Genomic DNA, 21,177 nt, shown 5'->3' with positions numbered 1-21,177 from the left:
CTCTCTAAAAAGAACGGGACAACTCGGTTGAGATTTGCAAATTTGCCCTTGAAGTAGGCTTCTGGAGCAACGTCTTTTTAACAGATGAGACCAAAGTGGAGATTTGGCCATAATGCACAAAAGTACCTTCACATTGTGCTTATTACAACATTACTGTGTGGAAGTGATAAACAGGTGATGATGGTGATGCAGCATACAGAGAGGAGGTGCAACGACTGACACTTTGGTGCCAGGACAAGAATCTATGTGTCAATGTTGACAAAACAAAAGAGCTGATTGTTGACTTTAGGAAGGCTGTCCTCCCGCTCAGCACTGCTGGTGTCACAGTAGGAGTGAGTGAAGAGCACCAGATTCCTCGGTGTTCACTTCACAGAGGAGATGAGTCCGTCACAGATGGTGTGGTCAGTGAAGATCCTTCTAAAACATAATTTGTCTTTATGCCTACAGCTACATCATATGCATTACCTCTAGAGAAGTTGTAAATAAGTAGGCATGGTAATGTAATAATGGTAATGATTATATTTGCTGTTCATTACACAACTTATACACAGCTACTGACACTACAAAAAAAATGACAAGAAAAAAAATCACATGTATATTAATAAATAAATAATCTGTTTATTGATCTTTTGTATGTATTATGCTTGATGTGTGTTATTCTTGTTGGCCATAAACAGGAGTGCAAAGTTGTGTTTCACCTCATGTGAATGTGCTAATGTGACAGCAATATCCTTGTTTCTTCTAAAATGATTAAAGTGAAGTGACCTTTTGATTTGACCATAACTGTAATTACAATCTAAAGCTGCAATAGAACTCCGAAATGTAGGCAAGAAATGCTTTTAATGGAGTAAAACAGGATTAACTAAGACCTCAGAGGAAGGAAGGAAACTCACATGTCCAGAGAGAGCAACCTCCGGTAGATGGCAGCAACGCAACAAGAAGCACGCAACTGCGCCAGAACGCCGAAGAGGACCAACATGGCGTCCTTCAACAGCAACGAATGGAGAGCTATCTGCGACAAATTCACGAACGCCCAAAATCTCACAGAAATAGAATCACGAAACGACCCAGAAAATGACCCCTTCCGCTCTAAATACAAAGCCAGGGAGCTTCTCAGAGAAATATACTGCTCGCTGAAGAATTTTGAAGCGGGCGAAGGTGAAGAGGAAGGCGGCGGAGAGAGCGGCGACCAACGGCCGACAGAGCAGCCGGTGGATGGGCAGAGAGAGGACCTGTTCGGCCAGGGCTTCAGCGGTGATTCACCAGCCGGGTTGCGGGCCGCAAAACTCGGAGCTGTGGAATACTACCTGGGCGTCAACCATGTGGACACGGAGGAGCTTCCAGCCGGGCAGGAGCACCTAATGAACTGCATGAAGCTGCTGGAGAGATGCAGAGTGTCGTCCCCGAATGTGTCCCTGTTTATCCACGTTAGGGTAACGTTGATCGTTTCTTTCTTACAATAATACAAAGCTGCTATTTAAAACACATAAATAAAAAAAATTACACTACATACAGAAGTTATGGTATGATCACTGATAAGAATATGTATTAACCCTGTGACATGTGATTATAATGCTATGGATGATTTTTGAAAACACTCCATCAGAGTGTTTGTGAAGCGTTATAAATAAAGCACTGCTACATTTTTTTTAAGAGTCACACCGCTATAGTAGCTCCTACTATAGCGGTGTGACTCTTAAAAAAAATGATGATGCATGATCATTTGATGCTCATGTCTTGTCTCCTTGTGTTTTCAGAACCAGCTGGGTATCCTCTGGGCAGGCCGGGATGAGACAGAGACTGCACAGGGCTTCCTCGAAACTGCAGAATCCATCTATCAACGTTACATGAAGGAGGCAAGGCTGATTTCCTGAATAAAAGTTTATTTTTAAAAAATGAGGACTGATTGAAATATTAGTTTTCAGGAAGGTAATGCTGCCCCCACAGTATGGCTGCAATCACAATAGGTAAATCCTCTTCATCATTTAATTTCTTCTTTTTTCAGGATGGTAGTCCTCCCACTGACATGACAGAGTACTTTGCTGCTGAGGAGAGCCTGCTGACTCACCAGGAAAGGATTAAGAGGTAACTTCCACAGCAGATTTCCAGGTTATTGCTATTTCCTTGCTTTTATTTAGTCCCTTTGTCTCTCTCTGCTTTCCTTGTGTATAGGTTTGAGTTGGCCTACACCCATACCATGTACTACCTTGCTCAAGTTTATAAAAACCTGGGTGAGTATTAGATTGTTTAAGGATAATACACACACACACAAAAAAAAATTACACTGATGAAACAACAAGAAATTGCATCTGACCCTTAATTTGCTATGTAAATTACTTGTAATAACTATAGTAACTATAGTTTTATCTCTCAGGTCAAACTGAGCGTGCCGCTACCTACTGCCACACAACCCTGCAGAGACAGCTACAGTTAAATCAGTTTACTCCAATGGAGTGGGCTCTAAATGCTGCTACACTATCCCAGTATTACATCACTAAGGTAAGCATATAGCCAGTTTAAAGTCATTTATAGACATTTGATCTGCAACCTAAGATATTCTGCATGTTATATAAAATGCTTTTTCTTTTAAAAGTGCTGCATGCAGTATTCACAACCACTAGATGTCACATAAGAGTTACTTAGAATGTCACAGATGATGGTAACAAGAGTAAAAAGGGAGGTTTAACAAGATGGTAGTGAGACCTGCTGTGTTTGGAGCTGATGGCAGTGCCGAGTGGAAGATGCTCAGATTTTCATCAGCAGTATGGACATGATTAGAAATTAATATAATATAGGTTTGAGTTAGAGAGGCAAGATTGAGATGCTTTGGACACGTGCAGGACATCTTAATTTATTGATTTATAAATGGTGTAGATGAAAATCAAATTTTTTAGCGTCCTGGTTTGGACTCCGCCATCTTGTTTATAAAGTGCAGGGTGGGAAGTCACGCTTGTCTCTTAAGAGTTCTGTGGAAGGCTAACAGGAACTAACATACTATAGCGTACACACACAGCCAGATCAGAAGCTTGTAGTAAGAAGAAAGATTGTGTCTTATCCAGCTAATTTCAGCAATAACCCTGAGTTTTCTGCACTACAAAGGTGTTTCACTTCTTACCGGAGTAACTTGTCATGGTAGCTTATACTGTAACGTCGTCTGGAGCAGGCTAAGTTCCAGATTGGAGATCAACAGCTCTAAAATCACAGTCTACTGATCAGTCAGTTCTCCAGAACATAGCGTCACCATTCCTAAAATTCCTTGGATCTCTGCAGGCAGAGTAGGTTTGGTCTAAAGTTTTTCATCACCATCTAAAGTCACTGTGTTTCTGATTCAGTAATAAATATAGATTCTTACATTCAGATTTACTGCATGTATTATTTTCTTTTGACAGGGAACAATTTTAAAACTGTTGCATTGTTGTGTAAGCATTACTGTCTGATCCTAAAGCAGGACCCCTACACTGCCCTTGGTGACATCATATCAAATCTATGTTTCATTTCTGTTTTTATATTTAATCTTTATTCTCAAACCCTTAAACAGTATAGAGTCTGAAGCTGAGAGAATAATGTCCAGTTTAAGCCATCCCTTACTAGAACCACTGAAAGTTCAAACTGAGTCTCACAGAAATATGCATATGTTAATTTATTGATTTAGAAAATGTATAAATGTTGTTAAACTTGATTCTAATCTGCTGCTAAGTCTCTTTTACACGGACTGAATTGCAGAGTACCTATTTGATCTGCCGAAAAAACTAAGCACATCGGCTTAATTAGGCTATAGGTCAGTAAACTTTAAGTTTCAGAGCTATAATGTGCAGCTGTCACCTAAGAAATAAACAGCACTATGAAGCCACTCGGCAACTAAAAAACTTGAACCAAAATGATTATTTTACTGCTCTGCGCGCTAACGATTAACTGTTAACAAATTGCTGCAACATTCATCTTTTGTTGTTTTTGCAAAAGTGTTGGATTTTACTGGCACGGTTTAGGATTTTATTTGTTCTTTATAGCTTCCTAATCACCATTTGTTAACATCTCCGGAGTAAGCAGCAGTCATAGGGACTTTTGTGGAACAAAAGTCATGTGACCTGTGAAATGTCCCTTTTAGATTAGTTCGTTGGTTAGAAAACCAAATGCAGGAGACGCTGCATTCATTTTGTGGGTTGATAACTAGCCTCGTTTTGAGCTCTTATCCTTATCGCCTGGGCAAGTAAATTCAGATAACAGAAAAATACCCTGAATATGTTGAAATGCTTCGTTATTCAGGGCCCAGTTAGCCAAAAATATTGACTTGATAAGCTATCCTCTTATCTATTCTCCACTCTTTACACAGCATGGTAAAATTAAGCAGCATTAGTGGCTCGCTGGTTCATATTGCTTCCACACAGCGAGCAAGTCTCCGTGTGCTGTTTCCATTATCTCCTGGTGCTTTTTCAAGGAGCTCCGATTTCTCCTGCAGACATAAAACACACCAGGTTAATGCTGCCTACCTCCACCCCGGACACCAAACGACATTCCTAATTTCAATAGCTTCACTTTCTATTTGAATAAAGATGAGTCAGTCTTCATATTTAGTAGTTGTTTGCTACTATAGAAATATCCAAGATTAAGCTTTAAAAGGAATAAATCTTGAAAGGTTTATTCTGTTCAAAGAGAATAAACCTTTACCTTACCTTTTTAAAAAAAAAAAAAAATGTTCTCCAGCTCTTATGTATTTTTCTTATGGTTCAGATGTACAGAAGCATATTTTTAATGTCTGGTTTATTTGCCATTCCTGTCACAGTAGTTTGTTTTAGATGAAGTGATGAGAAGTGGGTGTGTAGTTATCTGTGCTTTTGTGTTTTCTAGGGCCGCTACATGGAAGGCAGACACTGCCTCTCAGCAGCTACTGTTATTTCTGATTTGGCAGGCGAGGTTCCTTCTGAGGCTGCAGCACAAGAGAGTAATTATCTATACCAACTTAATTTGAAATACTTATTAATGCTCATTTGCTTTTGTACCCATCATCAGCTACACTGAGTCAAACAGGAGAAAATGCAACTGTGTCCCAAAGCGGACAACTTAAAATTCTTGTCCTCGGCACGGTCCGTGCGAACCCCTCATGCCATCCTTACATCATTCAGACATATTTGCTCTTTGTTCTCTATCTCGTGGCATATCTCAACATCTTTTTCATCTTTTTCTCTTCTGGTCTGACCCAGATGAGGCAGAGAGTGAACGCAGGGAACATCTTAGACAGAAGAGAGCAGAGATCGCAAGATGTTGGATAAAATACTGTTTGAACCTTCTGCAGGATGCCAAGAAGCAGCTAGAGGTACTGCATAGATGTGTGTGGCTTTATTGTGTTTGTCGTGACACTAACCACAAAAACTTTATCAGCAGAATGTCATGTCTCAGTTAAAACATTTTTTAAGCACTGTCACGTCAAGTTGACCATTCTTGGTCTTAGAGTATTTTGTCATGTGGAACATCTGTTTTTCTGTGTGTTTATCTCTTTCTGCATCTTTAATCTGCACTGGTGTTTTGTTTTTATCTTAAAATGCAGTCTGTTTGCATGTGTTTGTGCATATTCAGGACAACATCGGTGAGCTGGATACCGATCGTCAGGAGGAACTGAAGAGAGCTAGACGACGTGAGGAGGAAGAAGAAGAAAAGGGCAGGAAGAGTGCTCTGCTGTTTGGCTCTGAAGACACCTTTGACTCTATTGCTAGCATTGAAGAGAAGGTCTGAATCTTGTGCCAGATAATTCTTCTGCTGATACTAAAACTGTAAATATTGTAGGTATTATTGTTAAGAAGAATAATGCTACTGGTTCTGCATGATGCTGCAGGCCTTGTAGACAGTGTGTTTACAGAGTCTCACTCATTTTTTTTACTGAGGGGAGAGTTAAAAAATCTGGCTATTAAGGAAGAATGAAGCATAGCCTTTTGTAAATTAATAATCGAGCTAATGCAGAAGGAGCAATCAAATTAATTAGCTTTCTTATTTGCAGGTGATGTGTTTGTTCCCCTTGGACTTCACTGAGGCCAGATCTGTATTCTTGGTAGGACAGAATCATGTCACACAGGTATGTGTATATATACACACACACACACACACACACACACACACACACACACACACACACAGTGGTGAAAAGATCATATAAGCAAACAGACACACCCAACAAGGTTGCACAATAATTCACTATAATCCCATACAAGATGTACAGATAATCATATAACTCTGTTACATAAGAAAATGCAGCGTACAAACGTACACATTTGTTTGTTTTTGGCAAGCATTTATAAGCCCAAACAGCACTGCAAGATACTACTGTATATGTCAAGGGTGTTAAACATAAGGCACAGGGGTCAGAATTGACCCTCTAAATACAGCCCACTGGACGGCTTTGGAAAATCTGAAGAATGGCATAGCGGTATTTTCATAAATTTTACAGCTTTCTGTGGTAAAGACCATTAATACCAAACCAAAGTAACTAAGTAATAAATAAACAATGAAATGATAAAAAAAGTACCTGTTTTTTCACTGTTTATGATTGAAGTATATATATATATGTATGTATGTTGTTTTGTTTTTTATAATGTGTCCTTACTTAAAAAATGAACCAAAAACAGGACAATCAACAACCTATTTTTCTGTCATTTTACATGCCTATCACTTACAGTTTAGTCATAAAAAGTCATGTTGACAGATTTCTTGGATTTGCTGCAGCGATCTTTCTTCATCATGTAGAAAACTTGAAACTTTCTGTTGAAACTCTTGGATTCAATGGGGCTGTACACTGACAGAAAGGGGAGTTTCACTTGTTTCACTTAAAACCAAAGTAGGCTGGATGTGGCCCACTTTTCATGATGAGTTTGACACCCTTACTGTATCCAATGAGACTTTATTTCACATTACAGTTGATCTGTCATTTTATTTCTAGCTGACGTAAAAATTAAGTGCACATCTTAAAGACTAAAAATCCTGAGTTAGATTTGATCCCAGTTTCGTGTTTACCCTCGTTCAAATATTTTCTGCTGTTCATGTGTGAGAAAGAAACACCAACCACTGAACCCACAACGTGTATTTAAAGCCGTACTTTTTGGTGGTCCTGAAATGTGTACGTGGGTGTTGTGACCCAGTGGTTAATGTGTGAGGTTGGCTTTAAGGTTGCTTTTATATTATAGAAAAAGCAATAGTTCCCCACCCAAACTCACTCATAAAGAGAAGCATGAGGAAGGGAATTTTTTTTTCTTGTTAGGTGTTTTGTTTTTTGTTTTTTTTTTTGACTGTATCTCTATTGTTTCACTCTGAAAGGCCAAGGACTACTTTCAGATGGATGGCTATGTGACAGACCACATAGAGATTTTGCAGGATCACAGTGCTCTGTTCCGATCCCTGGCCTTCTTTGAAGAGGATCTGGAGCGGCGCTGCAAGATGCACAAACGAAGGGTGGACATGCTGGAGCCGATCTGCAACGGTACTTCTTTAAAGACACTGTCATGTCTTTTCTAATGAAGTTTAGTTGAGGAAGAACAGAGGCAAATGACCAATTAGCTGACTTAACTTTTCTTTCCTTCTCTGTAGACTTGAACGCACAGTACTACCTAATGATCCGCAGACAGTTGATGTTCGAATTGGCTGAGACCTACAATGAAATGATGGACCTAAAACTTGCATTGGCCAACCGACAAGCAGACACACAGTCTCTAGATAACCACACCATTAAGAAATTTAACCATCTCTGCTCTGCCTCTGCCAAGTAAGTACTTTTTTATTTGTTCTCTGTGGGTCTGTTTTACTCATGTCTGAGTAATTTCTGTATCTTCTTCTCTTCAGGTACTTCCAGATGTTCTTAGACTCTCTGTGTTCTCCAGAAGGGAAATTTCCAGAGCGCCTGGAGGAGGAAGTTCTCAGACCAGCTCTGGTCGCACGCTTCAGAGTGGCTCGACTACACAGCCGACTCATCAGCACCTCACCTACTGTTCAACTGGACAACCTAAACAAATCTCTGGAAAACTACAAGTACGAATATTCATCCAGCACTTTGGCAGTTAGATATAAAAATAGTTGGCAGGACTTTAAGATTGCACAAAGCATAGAATAGAAAAAGACTTATTTAGATCAACTGCATCCTGCTAGTTGCCATGATGTTTGATTTTCCATCTTCCACCTGTTGTACAGGTATGTGGTGCAGTATTGTGAGGCCAACCCTGAGGCAGGAGCCACTGTGGAGACAGAGCTGGAGCTGAGTAAGGAGATGGCCGGCCTCCTCCCTCTCAAAATCAACCGTCTCAAAGCAAGGATGGCCTCAAACAACTGAAAGAATACACTCTTTACGTCACTTGCTTAGTAATCCAGTTAAAGTCATAATTTTTAGGCGCTCATCGGACACTCCCATCTAAAAACTGAATGGAAACTGACTGACTTCTGTGTTTATATTAGCTTCTTTTTGTGCAGTGGGCATGCTGCTTTCACTGTTGAATACATACCCGGCTGTAAATACCTGCTCGCCGCTGTGAAGTAGCCTTTGTGGTTAATTTACCGTTAAGTCTCATTACAAAGAAAATGCATCCTGTTAAACATTCATAAGAAAACACAAGTGTCTCTTTTGTATTACTAAGAAGTCAAAACTGGTTGGATAAGTTATGAAAAAAACAACATCTTTGGATCAAATGGGCGACAATCTGATCTCATTTTTCACTCTAGTTCATTTCTTTCCTCCTAACTGCAGTGGAAGAGAGTACAACAAACCAAACAGCCACAGCCTTTGTAGGTTTAAAAGTAAAATATCAGATGCTGCTATTGCAAAACAGTGTTTTGTTTTTTTATTTTGTTAAATTGTAATTTGTTTTAAATTCTTACTATTCCAGCACCCTCTGGCCTCTGACCCTAGTCTGATTAATACACGCTTTCTAATGTTAATCATATTGGTTTTAATTTATTGTGGCTTTATTTTCTATAAAGCACTCAGTGCACTACAAGTGTCTGATGGTGAAATAAGTGTGATGGCGTACTGCGACCAGCCTGAGGTAACGTTAAGAGAGTTCATCTATTTTGTGCTACTGACTGACAAGACGACCATTAATGAGTGGACTTGATCACACTGGTGTTAGCTTAGTAGACATAATTTGTATAACATGAGGTTCATTTTTTTCAGACCGTTTTTTCTTCCTGTCTGAGGAACCTTATCATCCAGTTTTTATGCACAACATATAGCGATTAGCGATATAAAACCAATGAGCTAATTCACACTTGTACCACATTAGCAACATGTCTTTTTTTTGAGTTTTTGGGGGAGTTTTGGTTTGCTTTCTTTTTTTCTTTTCTTTTTTTACTTGCAGTGACAACCTAAGTGTTAAACCAACTTTTTTCTGGTATGCCTTCATATAACACAAGGTGTGGCTCTGAGTAACAAACTAAAATTATCTCAATTTTGGGTGCCGATGACTTTAAGGACTATACTATTAAGCCAGATTATTCGATTGCTTAATGCAGAGAAATGTCTAAAGCTGTGTCTGTTAAAATGTCTTGACTTCACTGTGACTATGTGATCGCCTTTAAAAAAGAAAAGTGCATGTGCTCTTCTTTTTGTCGAGTTCATATTTCTTCTTCTTTGTTCTTCCGCCTGTCATTTGCACTCCGGTCAATTTATACCTCAGTGTTACTAATTTACCTCAAGAGGTTTTACATTCTATACATGTTACAGGGCTACATATTTACCACTATGTGCAGCTAAACTAAAGTGTGTTAGGCGACACAGCTTCATTCCTAGAAGCTATTTACAGTAAACATGATGGATTTGGGGTTAACTGAAGTTAGCTGAATCCTTAGAATGTGTTGCAACAGAGGTCAGATGTGTGGGCCGTCAAACCACTGATTGCCAACCAGATATGCAGTTATGTATCTTCCCTAGCAGTGAAGCAACATGGCAGTCACAGAACTGATGACTAACTTTTTTGTTTAAACCGTTAATCTTTGTTTAACTAAGTCATCAAATATCTTGTCCTTACTCGACATAGTTTCAGACAAATGGAAAGAAACACAACGAATAGGTTCCCTCACAGAGTGATGTATGCATGTCGTAATGTTTCCAAAGAACCAACATCTATTTACCACATTTATTTTGGGAAATAACAAACATCGTTACATCCTTTACCCTCTGCGTCAGCTCCTTATACAAACCCACTTACACAAGCATGCAAATAAAAATACTTTGCCATAAGAGAGTATTTGTGTTTTTATCACATTATGTAAAAGCATAACACGGCCCAATTTCTGCTTTCATGCTCCCCATTTAATACTTGTCAAAACATGCACTGGCAAACCTGCTCGGCATCACACAATTACCACTAATAGACTGTGAGCAAGAACCTGTTCAAGAGCGCTTAGCGGAAAATGCTGCACACTTACGGAGAAATATTCAGGCTCAGAAATTCCAGGTTCTTGTTTACATTCATGTGAAAAGAAAGTTTTTACAAGATTGTTTTCAGAGGAATCAAGAAGGTCAGGAGTAGCCAGGTGCTGCTAATCAAATGTAGACAAGAGTGACCAACTCTAAAGAGCAGACATTTTATAATTCTAGACATTAAAATGACAAAAAACACGGAGCAGGTATGACTTCGTCTTGATGCATGCTCAGTCATCCAGGTAAGTAAATAATCCAAGTCATCCACTCATCCAAGTGACTTCTTCAGTCTCAGCTGACTGCAGGTTTCCCCAACCTTATAAACAGTACATTTACAAATAACTGAAACTAGCCAACTGAATGAACCGTGGGCTGTGAGGTGATCAACAACTGACCTCACAGTCCATTGTTCATTCAGTTGGCTAGTTTCAGTTATTTGTAAATGTACTGTTTATAAGGTTGGGGAAACCTGCAGTCAGCTGAGACTGAAGAAGTCACTTGGATGAATGACGAAACATTTTCCCCACTGAAAACGTTACGTCCAGATGAACAGAATCAACCTTTTGGGAGCACGTATTACTTGTTTGGAAGCCTCTTCTCTCTAAGCAGAATATGACTTTGGTGTGCAATGTTGACTCTAAACAAAGCAAAGGACTTGTGGAAAAATGTCCTGTAGACAGGTGAGACCAAAGTGCAGATGTTTGTTTGGCTATAATGCACAGTTAATGCAAAATTTGGTGAGAACCAAACGGCACACATAGCAAAGGTCAAACACGATGCAGGGCAGATGATTTGAGCTTGTATTGCAGCCACGGGACCCGGTCGATTATGAACTCCTCTGTGTACCAAAGTATTCAGTTAAAGCCTGGCTGAAACTGCAACAGCACGAAGATCACAGCAGCAAATGTAAAGCAGAGTAGCTGAAAAAGAAAAGAATCAAAATGTTGCAAAGTCCAGACCTCAGACTGATTGAAATCCTGTGGTGGGACCTTAAGAGTGCTGTACATAAACAAATGCCCACAAACCTCAATGATCTGAAGCAACAATGCAGGCTAAAACTTCTCCACAGCAATGTGAGAGGCTGATTAAGTCACATAGAAAACAGTTACTTGAAATTATTGTTGCTGCAGGTGGTTTTATAAGCTACTGAATCACGGGGTGTATTTAGTTTCCACAGGACTGCAAAGAGTGCTGTGGAAACATTTTTTTTTCACATGACTATATATTTGTAGGATTGCCAAGCATTCGAATATAACTTAAGACACCTAAAGAGGTCTGAAAGATTTTTCACTTTTTATGAAGTGGAAAGAATTTCTGTGAAAATAATTGTAGTTAATGGTTAAACATTTATACAATTAAAACAAAAGTGATGCACAAAAATTAAGTAAGTTTAATGTATTTATAATTCAAATGTATCATCCCAGTGAGTGCCTTAAACCTGTATTTTTTTTAACATTTGATTCATTCTGATGTTTTTCTCTGGTTCTATTAGTGCGATTGAGCTTAAGACTGGCGACACTGCAAAAAGAAAGCAAACAAAAGCCAATGAGTGTGTTTTAATATGTGTGTGAACTTGCAAAATTGACGAGGACCTTTTTTGTTTTCTTTCTTTTAAACTGTTAAGTTTCAGTTTGCATTCACAGACCTGACGTACGCTCCTAGGATCAGGCAAAGCAGGAGGAGGGGAAGGCAATATGGCGCTGCAGATTCTTGTCTTTGATTGTCTACGACACAGAGATGGTTCACGAATCCAGAAGCAGAAGCATTTCTATAAAGAAAATGGGTTAATCGGTTCTTATGGTTATCAGTAACTACGCAAACCCCGACTTGGACTGGTAAAATGATCCTGGTCGATTTGCGCATATGTTAATGGCTGTGTTTGCATTTGCTGTCTGTCTGTGTTTGAGAGTGTAAAAATAAGACAGTCTGTGTTGCCATAAACTCTTGTCACCCAGACAATAGACTCAAATCCCACACAGTGCAATAGTGGTGGGGATAGAAACCAAGATGACTGTAAAATATGACTGTTTATAGATATAGTTCATACTGGCTAGTGCAGGGGAACACATGCACTGCAACAAATGTTAGTGAATGTATAGACAGTGCTTTGTTTCAAATAACTCGAATATTTAGTATTGCAGAGAAGAGCAGGATTGTGTAAGCGGCTATATGAGCCTCATAAATAAGTTCATGTATGCCTGTGCGTATGTGTGTGTTTGAGGCAAGGCTGGGCAGGCTAGTGTGTCATTTCCTGAAGAAAATGATAGCAACTGATGTTACCACTTCCTACTGCTGTGTCAGCTGAAACAGGCAGAAAAAGAAGAGAGAGAAGAAGGAAAGAGTAAACTGCTGTAAAGCTGACGACTGTATACACTAAACTGAACTGAATTAAAATGATTAATCCCTTGTTTTTTGATACAACAAAGCCAAAGAAAGGAATGCAGTCTTTGTGCCACTGTGCCACTTCTGCCTTTGTCTAAGAACTTAGCAAATATTTGAGTAAGACTGCTGACAGTAACATGAACGGAAGCACCCACACAGATGCGCATTGGGTCACTGGGTTAGGCTGTTCCACAAAACGTCCATCCAGACGTCACAAATTCAACCTGGTGTGATGTTCCATATAACCCACATGAGGAAATCAAATCTTTAAGTCAGCATAGTCAGGGAAGATGAAGAAATACCCCCCTTTTTTTTTGTTAATGGCGGAAATCCAGTCTCTTCATTAGTTTCTTTTCTCATATACAACTGAGGACGGTTTGTACTTTACAAGAAAACGTGTATGGGATTAGAACACCATCTGATGCAGTAAGGCGGGGTAACATGCTGATGTTGTGACACTAATGATACCACAATCATGTTATCAGTTTGTTTCATCAGGAATAATGTGAAGCTACAATAAACTTCCATGAAACCATCAATAATTTCCCCAGAATTCAAGCAAAGCATGAAAAAAACAGAATTTTTTTTTTTACATTTATGTTAAGTACTCAAAACATGCAGTACATGTAGAGTATAGTATGACTTAAATAAAGCTTACATTTCTTCTTCGTGTTACGGTCAACCTTTGGAATGTGTTTGAATATTGCCTTTTAACTAAAACTGATATTTAATGATTTGTTACCAGTTTTAAATGATTAAATAACTTTAAATGTTAACAATCAAAAAAAGAGAAAGACAGAGTTGATCCTTAAAGTTCAAAAAGTAGCTCAATTCAGTGTTATAATGTTCATCCACATGTTATTGGGACTACATCATTTAAAAAAAATATATTTTATTTGAATAAAACATGTATCCTCTGACATACAATGGAGCAAATTCTCCTCCTCCTGAAAAATAGTGCATCAAATTGTAGAAAACAAAACAGTGAATGCATTTAATTGCATTACTGACCAACATAAGCATCTGCCGGACATGTGGAGGCACATAAAAGGCACAGAATCAAAAGAATGGCAGGCCACATTAACTCACACTGAAGGAGCCAAGCTAAACATATGAAGAGCAGACAGGTCAGTGATAATGGGAGTACTGTTGGTATCTCGGGAGATGAGGCTGTTGCTGTGGCATTTGGAGTGTAAATAATTTAACACAGCAAAGGTTCTGTTAATGGTTTAAAGCTGCTGAATGATACCTCTGCCCCCCTTTCCATTTCTCCGCTTCTGCGAAATTAGGTGAAGCTAAGTAAGGTGGGTGAAATAAAAAGTGAGAAAGAAATCTCTCACACACTTACACAAACACACACGCGCACATAGGCGCACCAAGGTAGCGTAAAATTACTTTTTTGGAGGTGAGCTGAACTGAGAGAAGTAAAAAGAACAGAGTCAACTGAGTTAATCTGAAAGAAGAAGATCCCTTTGATGCTATCGTGTCCTTATCTCTACATGAAGTGGCTCGGCAGTCAATTAGGGTAAATTCACATTATAAAAAATCGTACAGATCTGAATGTTTGCTGCTATCATTCGGCATTTCCTTCGTCCAAGTTTGCAGTTGCGCAAACTCAGACCTCATATCTGATGCTAATGCAAAAGTTTCCACTCAGGAAGATGTTTCAGCCACTTATTTTCTACACAAGAAGACTCAGGAAACCATGACGCACACGGAGGGCTGAGCCTCTTCAGGGGGAGTTTGGCTGTCTGAGGCAGTTTACAGTTATACTTCACAACGCAAAGAAGCTTGAGCTCAGAAAGGGACTGCCTTCAGGAGGACATTTTCCTGTTTTACTAAAGAGAGACAAATTGAACAAGATGAAACTGATTCTTCTCCTCCTCATCTCCTGCCTCGCCTTACATAGCACAAAGGGTAAGTCGACAATTAAATCTACTTTGTGCCTCTTTTTTACCGGGATTGACGTCGCAGTATACTTTATCGGGTCAGGTTGTTGAGGAAACAACAAGTGGACATGTTTACCATCATGACAGCTTAAGTGCTTTCCGGGAACATCCTCACATAGAAAGTCACTGGGAATCCCAGGGCCCTCGGGGGTTTCTGATTGACAAGCAAAAAAATAGGAACTGTTCCACTTCACTGGTATACAACTCTGCGTCAGCATACTGTGAATACCGTAAGTCTCTATGACTCATTTAATCAATCCAGGGTTCTCAGAGTCGATCAGCATCCCCTCAAGTTGAGCATTAGACTTCAAAACCCCTATAAAATTGAATATATATATATATATATATATATATATATATATATATATATATATATATATATATATATATATATATATAAGAAAATACATGTATATAACATAGATGCTGCGTGCTTTACAGTAACAGGCCATGATGTAATGGTAGGACTCCAGGTATCGGAAAAAAACAAAGGCGTTTCATTTTCCGAGTTAAGTTTCGACGATACTTCTTGAACACTTTTTAAATATAAATGTAGAGAGAGAGAGTAGTGAAACGGAATGGACAAACCATTTTGCGTAAAATATATCCGATACTAAACAGCCACATTTTAACCCCCCTGAGGCCCCAATTAATCAGACACTATTAGATATTTTCCCGTGTACACGTGATTGTATTGTATTTATGATAGCAATAAGACTTTTATGTTTTTATCCACTGAGTTAAATACTTAAAAAGTTTGTAAGTAATTTTACAGTCATAGCAGATTTTCATGTGTTGATCGTCTAAGAATTTTCTTTCTTTCTTTCTTTCTTTCTTTCTTTTGGCCACATGATTATAAAAAAAATAAATACTAGACTTTATTTTATTGTGGGTGTTCAATAGTAACACACCCAAAAGCACTATGGGCACATGACACCATCACTTATACTCATCATATTATCATCAGTGGCTACTGAGTGTTCACATGTATATTTACTGTGACAGCCTTATGACAGGAAGCCTGTGGTGCAAAGAACCCAGCTGTCTAACTTCCACATCTTAATTGCCTGAATAACAGATAGTGATAGATTATCTTTGCCAGTAGTATAGATGTAATAAATAATTATCAGTACAGCTTCAGCAGCACAGGCGCTTTTCTAATAAAAATTTACAAAAAGAGTTAGAGAGGGCAAACAAATCGTCAGACCAACCAAATACTTGTTACAATTTCTCAAATATTTAATATTTGTTGGAATGACTCAACTCTTAATGGTTTTAGCATCACACAACCTCCACGATCAACGTGCTGCAATGCGTGGAGAAAAAGTTGCAATACTCCTACTTCCTATTTTAACTAATTTCTTAAGAAAATAAACAGCTCTGAAGGCCTTTGAGAAAACCGTTACTTTATTCCATCACAGACTAATGTTGTAATCTTAAAAACGTTCAAACGTGGAGATCACGAACACTAAATATATCCAGAAATGTTCCCCGAGTGTGTGAATAAAGGTAAAATGTACTATTAACGGGGCAAAATAATAAAATGTTATCTACACTTGTCTGTCTCCAGGAGCACCAAGGACTGCTGTGTATAAGTTTATGAGATGTAACCCTGATGGTGACCAGGCCAACTGTGTGACTCAACAAAGCCCAGAGATGGAGTGGAGTCCAGATCTGCCATCAAAACTGCCTGCTTCTGCTGCAGAGTATCTGTAAGTGTTCATGTGTCGTAGTCTGTTCACATCTGGTATGTGAAGTGTTTTTTTTTTTTTGATTTGTGAGCTGCTCAGAGGACAGAGGTGGCGGCGAGTTTACATCAATGTTCAGTTGGGTCTGAAAAAAACAAGAGAGTGCTGTTTTTAGACAAAAGCTGACTTTAAATATGAAAAATGCTGATGCTGCACTGGCTTTGTCACCTTGGTGAGCAGTGCAGGCTCTCTCTGCATGCTTGCCTGTGTGTTTTCTTATCTTGTGCGTTTGAGAGTATATAAGTGTGAGGTAGGTGGCCAAGAAAAGCCAAAATAGAAGACAACGTGGAGGGATAAAGAAAGAGAGTAACCAGAGATAGGGCAGGGAGGTTACAGCTGGACTAAAAAAAGAAAAAAAAACACAATAGTTGATGATCTTTTTCTTCACAAGACACAGAAATATTTAGAACTTAAATGAGCTGATGTCTGATAGTCTGAAATGAATGCAAGGAATGTTGGTTCTTTCTCTGCGCAGGAAATAATTTAGATTATTTTAACTTTACCCAAAGTATACATATCTTGAAAATGTGCATACCCTGGAGAAGTCAGTGCACAAAACATTAAGACACTTCCAACTAAATTGTATTTTATGGTATAAAGAGATACATTTGAATAAAAATGCATTCTGCATTATATCAACATAGTAACTCACATATATTTGATCATAAAAGAGACTCCAAACATGAGGTAGACTTGAGCTCTGCTTACTGCAGACTTCAGCACAGAGGAAGTGAACTCATCGCTTGTTGCAACAGGGTATTAAGACAGATGCAGAGACACTGTGGGTAGGTTTTGGAGGAAAAATGGCTCATTTCATCATTTTTATGATGAATTTCATATTTCAGCGGGATTTTAGCCCGCACTTTATAAAGTCTCTTTTATTAAAAATGAAAATCACTAATGTCCTCAGTGACTTGTTCCTCTGACTGGTGGCATCAATGGTTTTAAATGTGTTGTATGATGATAAACTTAAAAATGTAAAATGGAAGAAAAGCATCAAAAATTGAAATTTAAGGTTGTCTGTGATTTACTTCTGTGTGGATTAGCTTCCCGTTCACTTGGTGTGTGATAGGATAGGTTTGCTACTTTTGTAACTTTAAAAAGTAAATAAATAAGTTTCCATATTTACAGTTTCAGATATAATCATATCAAATATTATTTGTTATGCTTTTAAAAAAAATACAAACATAAAAAGTCTCAGCTGTGCTCCTCTCACAAGGTCCACAATGGATTGTTACGTTAACACACAAAGATTTTGTTTCACGATCGTCACAATTTTATATTGAGCTAAATAGTTTAGTATCAAATTAATTTTTAAACATTTTAACAGTTCAGTTGCTACATTGTTGCTCTTTCTGTATAAATTATCTGGCAGGTAATATAATCTTTGCTGCTGCTTTGTTAAAACTATTCATTTTTACTGTGTAATATGTGTGTATACTGTGTATCCTAGGAGGACATATGCTTATGTATAAAGATTCTAAAATATACATTAAAAACCTACTTAGTGAAATTTTACTAAACTTAGAAATTAATTATTGAGCTGGTAAAAAAGCAGCATGTGTTTGAATTTCTGTTTAGCATAAAATGTGTCTGTGAAAAAACTGATATTTTAATATGTGTGACCTCTAAAAAAAAAAGTAAGAGTATTACAATCTTGGTCTTCGCCCTCAGTTTCCTCTTTTAAAGTTCCTCTTAATGTCAATCCTTTCAGTTAACAAAATTATATTCAAAAATAAAGGAAATCTTTCAAAAGTGAACATCCCAGATTACATTTTTCTCAGTAAGAGTCCTTTACTGAAACGTCTGTGACAACACAAACCTTCAGATAACTTAATAAAAACTTGGATGAATTTCACATGTTCTGCGATTTCACAGGTGTGTATAGAAAACATGCCATAAACTCATTACAGACACAAAGACAAGAGTTAGAGGGTAGCAGGTAAAAAGGTTCAGCTGTTAACATTGTGATGAAATGTAAAAAACCTCTAAATATGAACAGCGTCTGGCTTGTTTGAGTCTTTTCGCTGAAGCTTGCTTATAATCACCGGAGCTTCCGCAGCAGCCGTCCTTTTTACAGCACGCCTTGAACGGGAAGTCACGAGGAAGTGTACAGAGGAAGTGGGCTGTTGCTTCTGGTCTATTGTTTTGTATTTTTGTAAGTGCCAAGCTCTTTGGATAATCCTATCTGAGTAGCACAGGATTATATATGTATTACTTGTATCATTAGTTAATATGAAGTTATTTATTTCAACAACCCGGAAAAGAAAGCCCACTGACGAAACAGTTCAAGTCAGATTCTCAAACTAAATTTCATTTGATAAAGATATACGCAAAGCAAATACGCAAGCAAGCTCAAGCTCTACAAGACTGTAGAAACGTTCTTAATGATGCAGGCAGAATGAAATTCAAGTTGTTGGTAGGTGTGTAAAAGCAGAAGAGGACAGGAAATAACACGATTGAAGTGGTGGAGACATAGATGGCAAGTTAACAACAGCAGCTCAAAGTTGTAAAGTCGATAGTTTTGTTATCAGACACTTTGCTGTCTTAGAGATCTCAAATGCTTTTCACGCTCTCTGCTGCCAAACAGCTTCCCAGGTTCTGTGCTGGTTGTAAGAAAAAAAATAATAAAGACTAGAGTAAAATCCTAAACTTTCAGCCAGGAAAAAAATGTGGATGTTTTAGTACAGTTCAATCCCTGTTCATGGAGTTGTTATCATGCAGACAAACATTAAAGTCTCAAATCAGAGCAAAGTTTGGAGATGCAAAGACAGCTGCAAGAGCAAAAGAGAAGACTTACCAAAAAGTAGAGAGACCTACTATTATATATGTTTTAGAGATGCTGGTACTAACAAAAAACAGGAGGCACAGCTGAAGAGGTGAAGGTTTTCATTGGGCAGGATTAGAAAGGAGTACATCAGAGGGACAGCTCAGGGAGAGGAGTTGGGAGACAAAGTACAACTTTATTTGTATAGCACATTTAGAACCAGAGGTGGCCAAAGTGCTTCACAAAATCCTGCAAAGTAAATGCAGGAAGGCTGAGATGGTTCAGACATGTGGAGGCAGATGATCTGTTGTGGCGACCCGTAAAAGGAGCAGCAGAAAGAGAAAGAAGAGACATTTATCAGCTAATCTCTCTATCTCACGCCTTATGTGTTTTCAGGGAGGCAGAGCCTGTGGAGGATGAGAATTCACCAATGGAGGAGAACGATGAGGAAGAGCAGGAATACGAGGAGGAGGAATCGAAACTGAGCGAGTCACCTGGAATATTCCTGGGCGAGGAAGGTTCTGGTGGTTACGAAGGCTCTGCAGCTGAAGGTCCTTACATGGCGGACAAGAGCAACCTCGGTGAGACTGGTTCTGGCATGCTCTGGAAAGAAAGTGGAGGTATTTTTTGTAGGACAGGATTTGCATGGATTCAGTAGAATCCATGTGTTTTCTCTTTTGTTTGCTCCATGTAATTTGATCTTTCTCCTTGTTTATCTTTCTCTTCTGAAGATATGAGTGACCTGAGGAGGCTGTTCGCCAGCAGGCGTACCAGCGATGAGGTAAAACCCGATGAGCGTGATTACAAAGAAGACCACCTTCTGCAGCTGTAGACTGGACTGCCAACCACTCCGAAGCACATAAACAAGGCTGGCATCTAATTTGATTCCCTGTCTGGGCTTATAGTAAACTCCACCTGCTGGGAAAAAACAAAATGCCATTTTTTGTACTCGCTGTGTTATTGTTATTAATTATTTTCAGAAAGGCCAAAACAACGACTGTAAACAATGTGAAAATAATTGTGCCAGTATTGTGCTTTCCTATGGAAAAAAGCTTTCAAATGCTTTTTTAAATATAAATAAAAATATTCTTTTAAATCATTGTAATACCAGTGCAATAAAAGCATGCCTTTGTCCATGCATTGCATTACTCCAGCCATTTTTTTTTTAGTTTTAAGGAACGTGTTCCTTAGAAACACTTATTTAAATTATTTGATCCCTTTATTCACAAATCCTGCAACATTTAATGCCTAACCTGAGAATATTGAAAAATATTCCGGCTCAAGATTTAAACGAGATCATCTTTAAGACGCAAACCCCTCAGAAATGGGTTCAGAAAGTCCTAACCAGAGTTAGAACATATTCGAAATATGTACTATAAACACACATGCATTTTAACAAACTCTGTAATTTCAATTTGAAAAAAACTTCTACCAATAAAGTGTTTATTTTATCCCTACTACTGTGTTATCTGTTTTCATAACTGCTTTCATATATGTCAAGTTCCTCAGTAATTTAAACTGAGGTACCTTCTATTATTCAAGCGTTTGATTTTTTTATACGGTACTTGCAACCAACATCAGGAGCTATTTTCACTAGAAAAAAAGTACATATTTGCCATCTATAATTAAACATTAAGTTTACTATCTCAAAATTTCAGACTCGTGAGAAAATAATCAAAATGGAGAAATATCTTGAAACTAACTTTATTCCTTTTGAGAAAATAGCCTGAAATTTCTATTCACTTCTATTCTTTTTTTTTCAGTGGCAGAAATAAGCTTCTGTTGTAGGTTGTCTTCAGATTTTCCACTGATAAATTTGTAAATGGCCTGTATTTGTATAGCGCTTTACTAAGGACCCCAAAGCGCTTTACACAACCAGTCATCCACCCATTCACACACTGGTGATGGCAAGCTACATTGAAGCCACAGCCACCCTGGGGC

The 21,177-nt window shown here is 38.3% G+C and overlaps 2 protein-coding genes across 3 annotated transcripts; both read left to right on the top strand.

Annotated features, from left to right (window-relative positions):
• The first annotated feature begins 905 nt into the window (after positions 1-905).
• kifbp (kinesin family binding protein) lies at positions 906-9,580 on the top strand. The gene is made up of 13 exons (XM_084931899.1): positions 906-1,433; positions 1,758-1,856; positions 2,006-2,085; positions 2,173-2,231; positions 2,375-2,499; positions 4,846-4,939; positions 5,199-5,311; positions 5,572-5,721; positions 5,990-6,064; positions 7,300-7,462; positions 7,570-7,744; positions 7,822-8,007; positions 8,167-9,580. Exons 1-13 carry the CDS (start codon positions 921-923, stop codon positions 8,303-8,305), a joined length of 1,971 nt encoding a protein of 656 aa, XP_084788025.1. The 5' UTR covers positions 906-920; the 3' UTR covers positions 8,306-9,580.
• Positions 9,581-14,525: 4,945 nt separating this feature from the next.
• On the top strand, positions 14,526-20,693 carry srgn (serglycin). Of its 2 annotated transcripts, none has more exons than XM_084931878.1 (4): positions 14,526-14,689; positions 16,292-16,433; positions 19,633-19,856; positions 19,968-20,693. In XM_084931878.1, the coding sequence occupies exons 1-4, from the start codon at positions 14,635-14,637 to the stop codon at positions 20,066-20,068; spliced, it is 522 nt and encodes a 173-aa protein (XP_084788004.1). In that variant the 5' UTR covers positions 14,526-14,634; the 3' UTR covers positions 20,069-20,693. The 2 variants fall into 2 exon arrangements, with proteins under 2 accessions (XP_084788004.1, XP_084788012.1); XM_084931886.1 differs by having other exon boundaries at positions 14,527-14,689; positions 19,633-19,817.
• The last annotated feature ends 484 nt before the right edge of the window (positions 20,694-21,177 follow it).

The sequence above is a fragment of the Perissodus microlepis genome, chromosome 1, assembly GCF_051167445.1.
Source record: "Perissodus microlepis isolate ML-2025 ecotype Zambia chromosome 1, ASM5116744v1, whole genome shotgun sequence".
Lineage (NCBI taxonomy): Eukaryota > Metazoa > Chordata > Actinopteri > Cichliformes > Cichlidae > Perissodus > Perissodus microlepis.
This window is presented reverse-complemented; position numbering and strand designations above follow the sequence as displayed.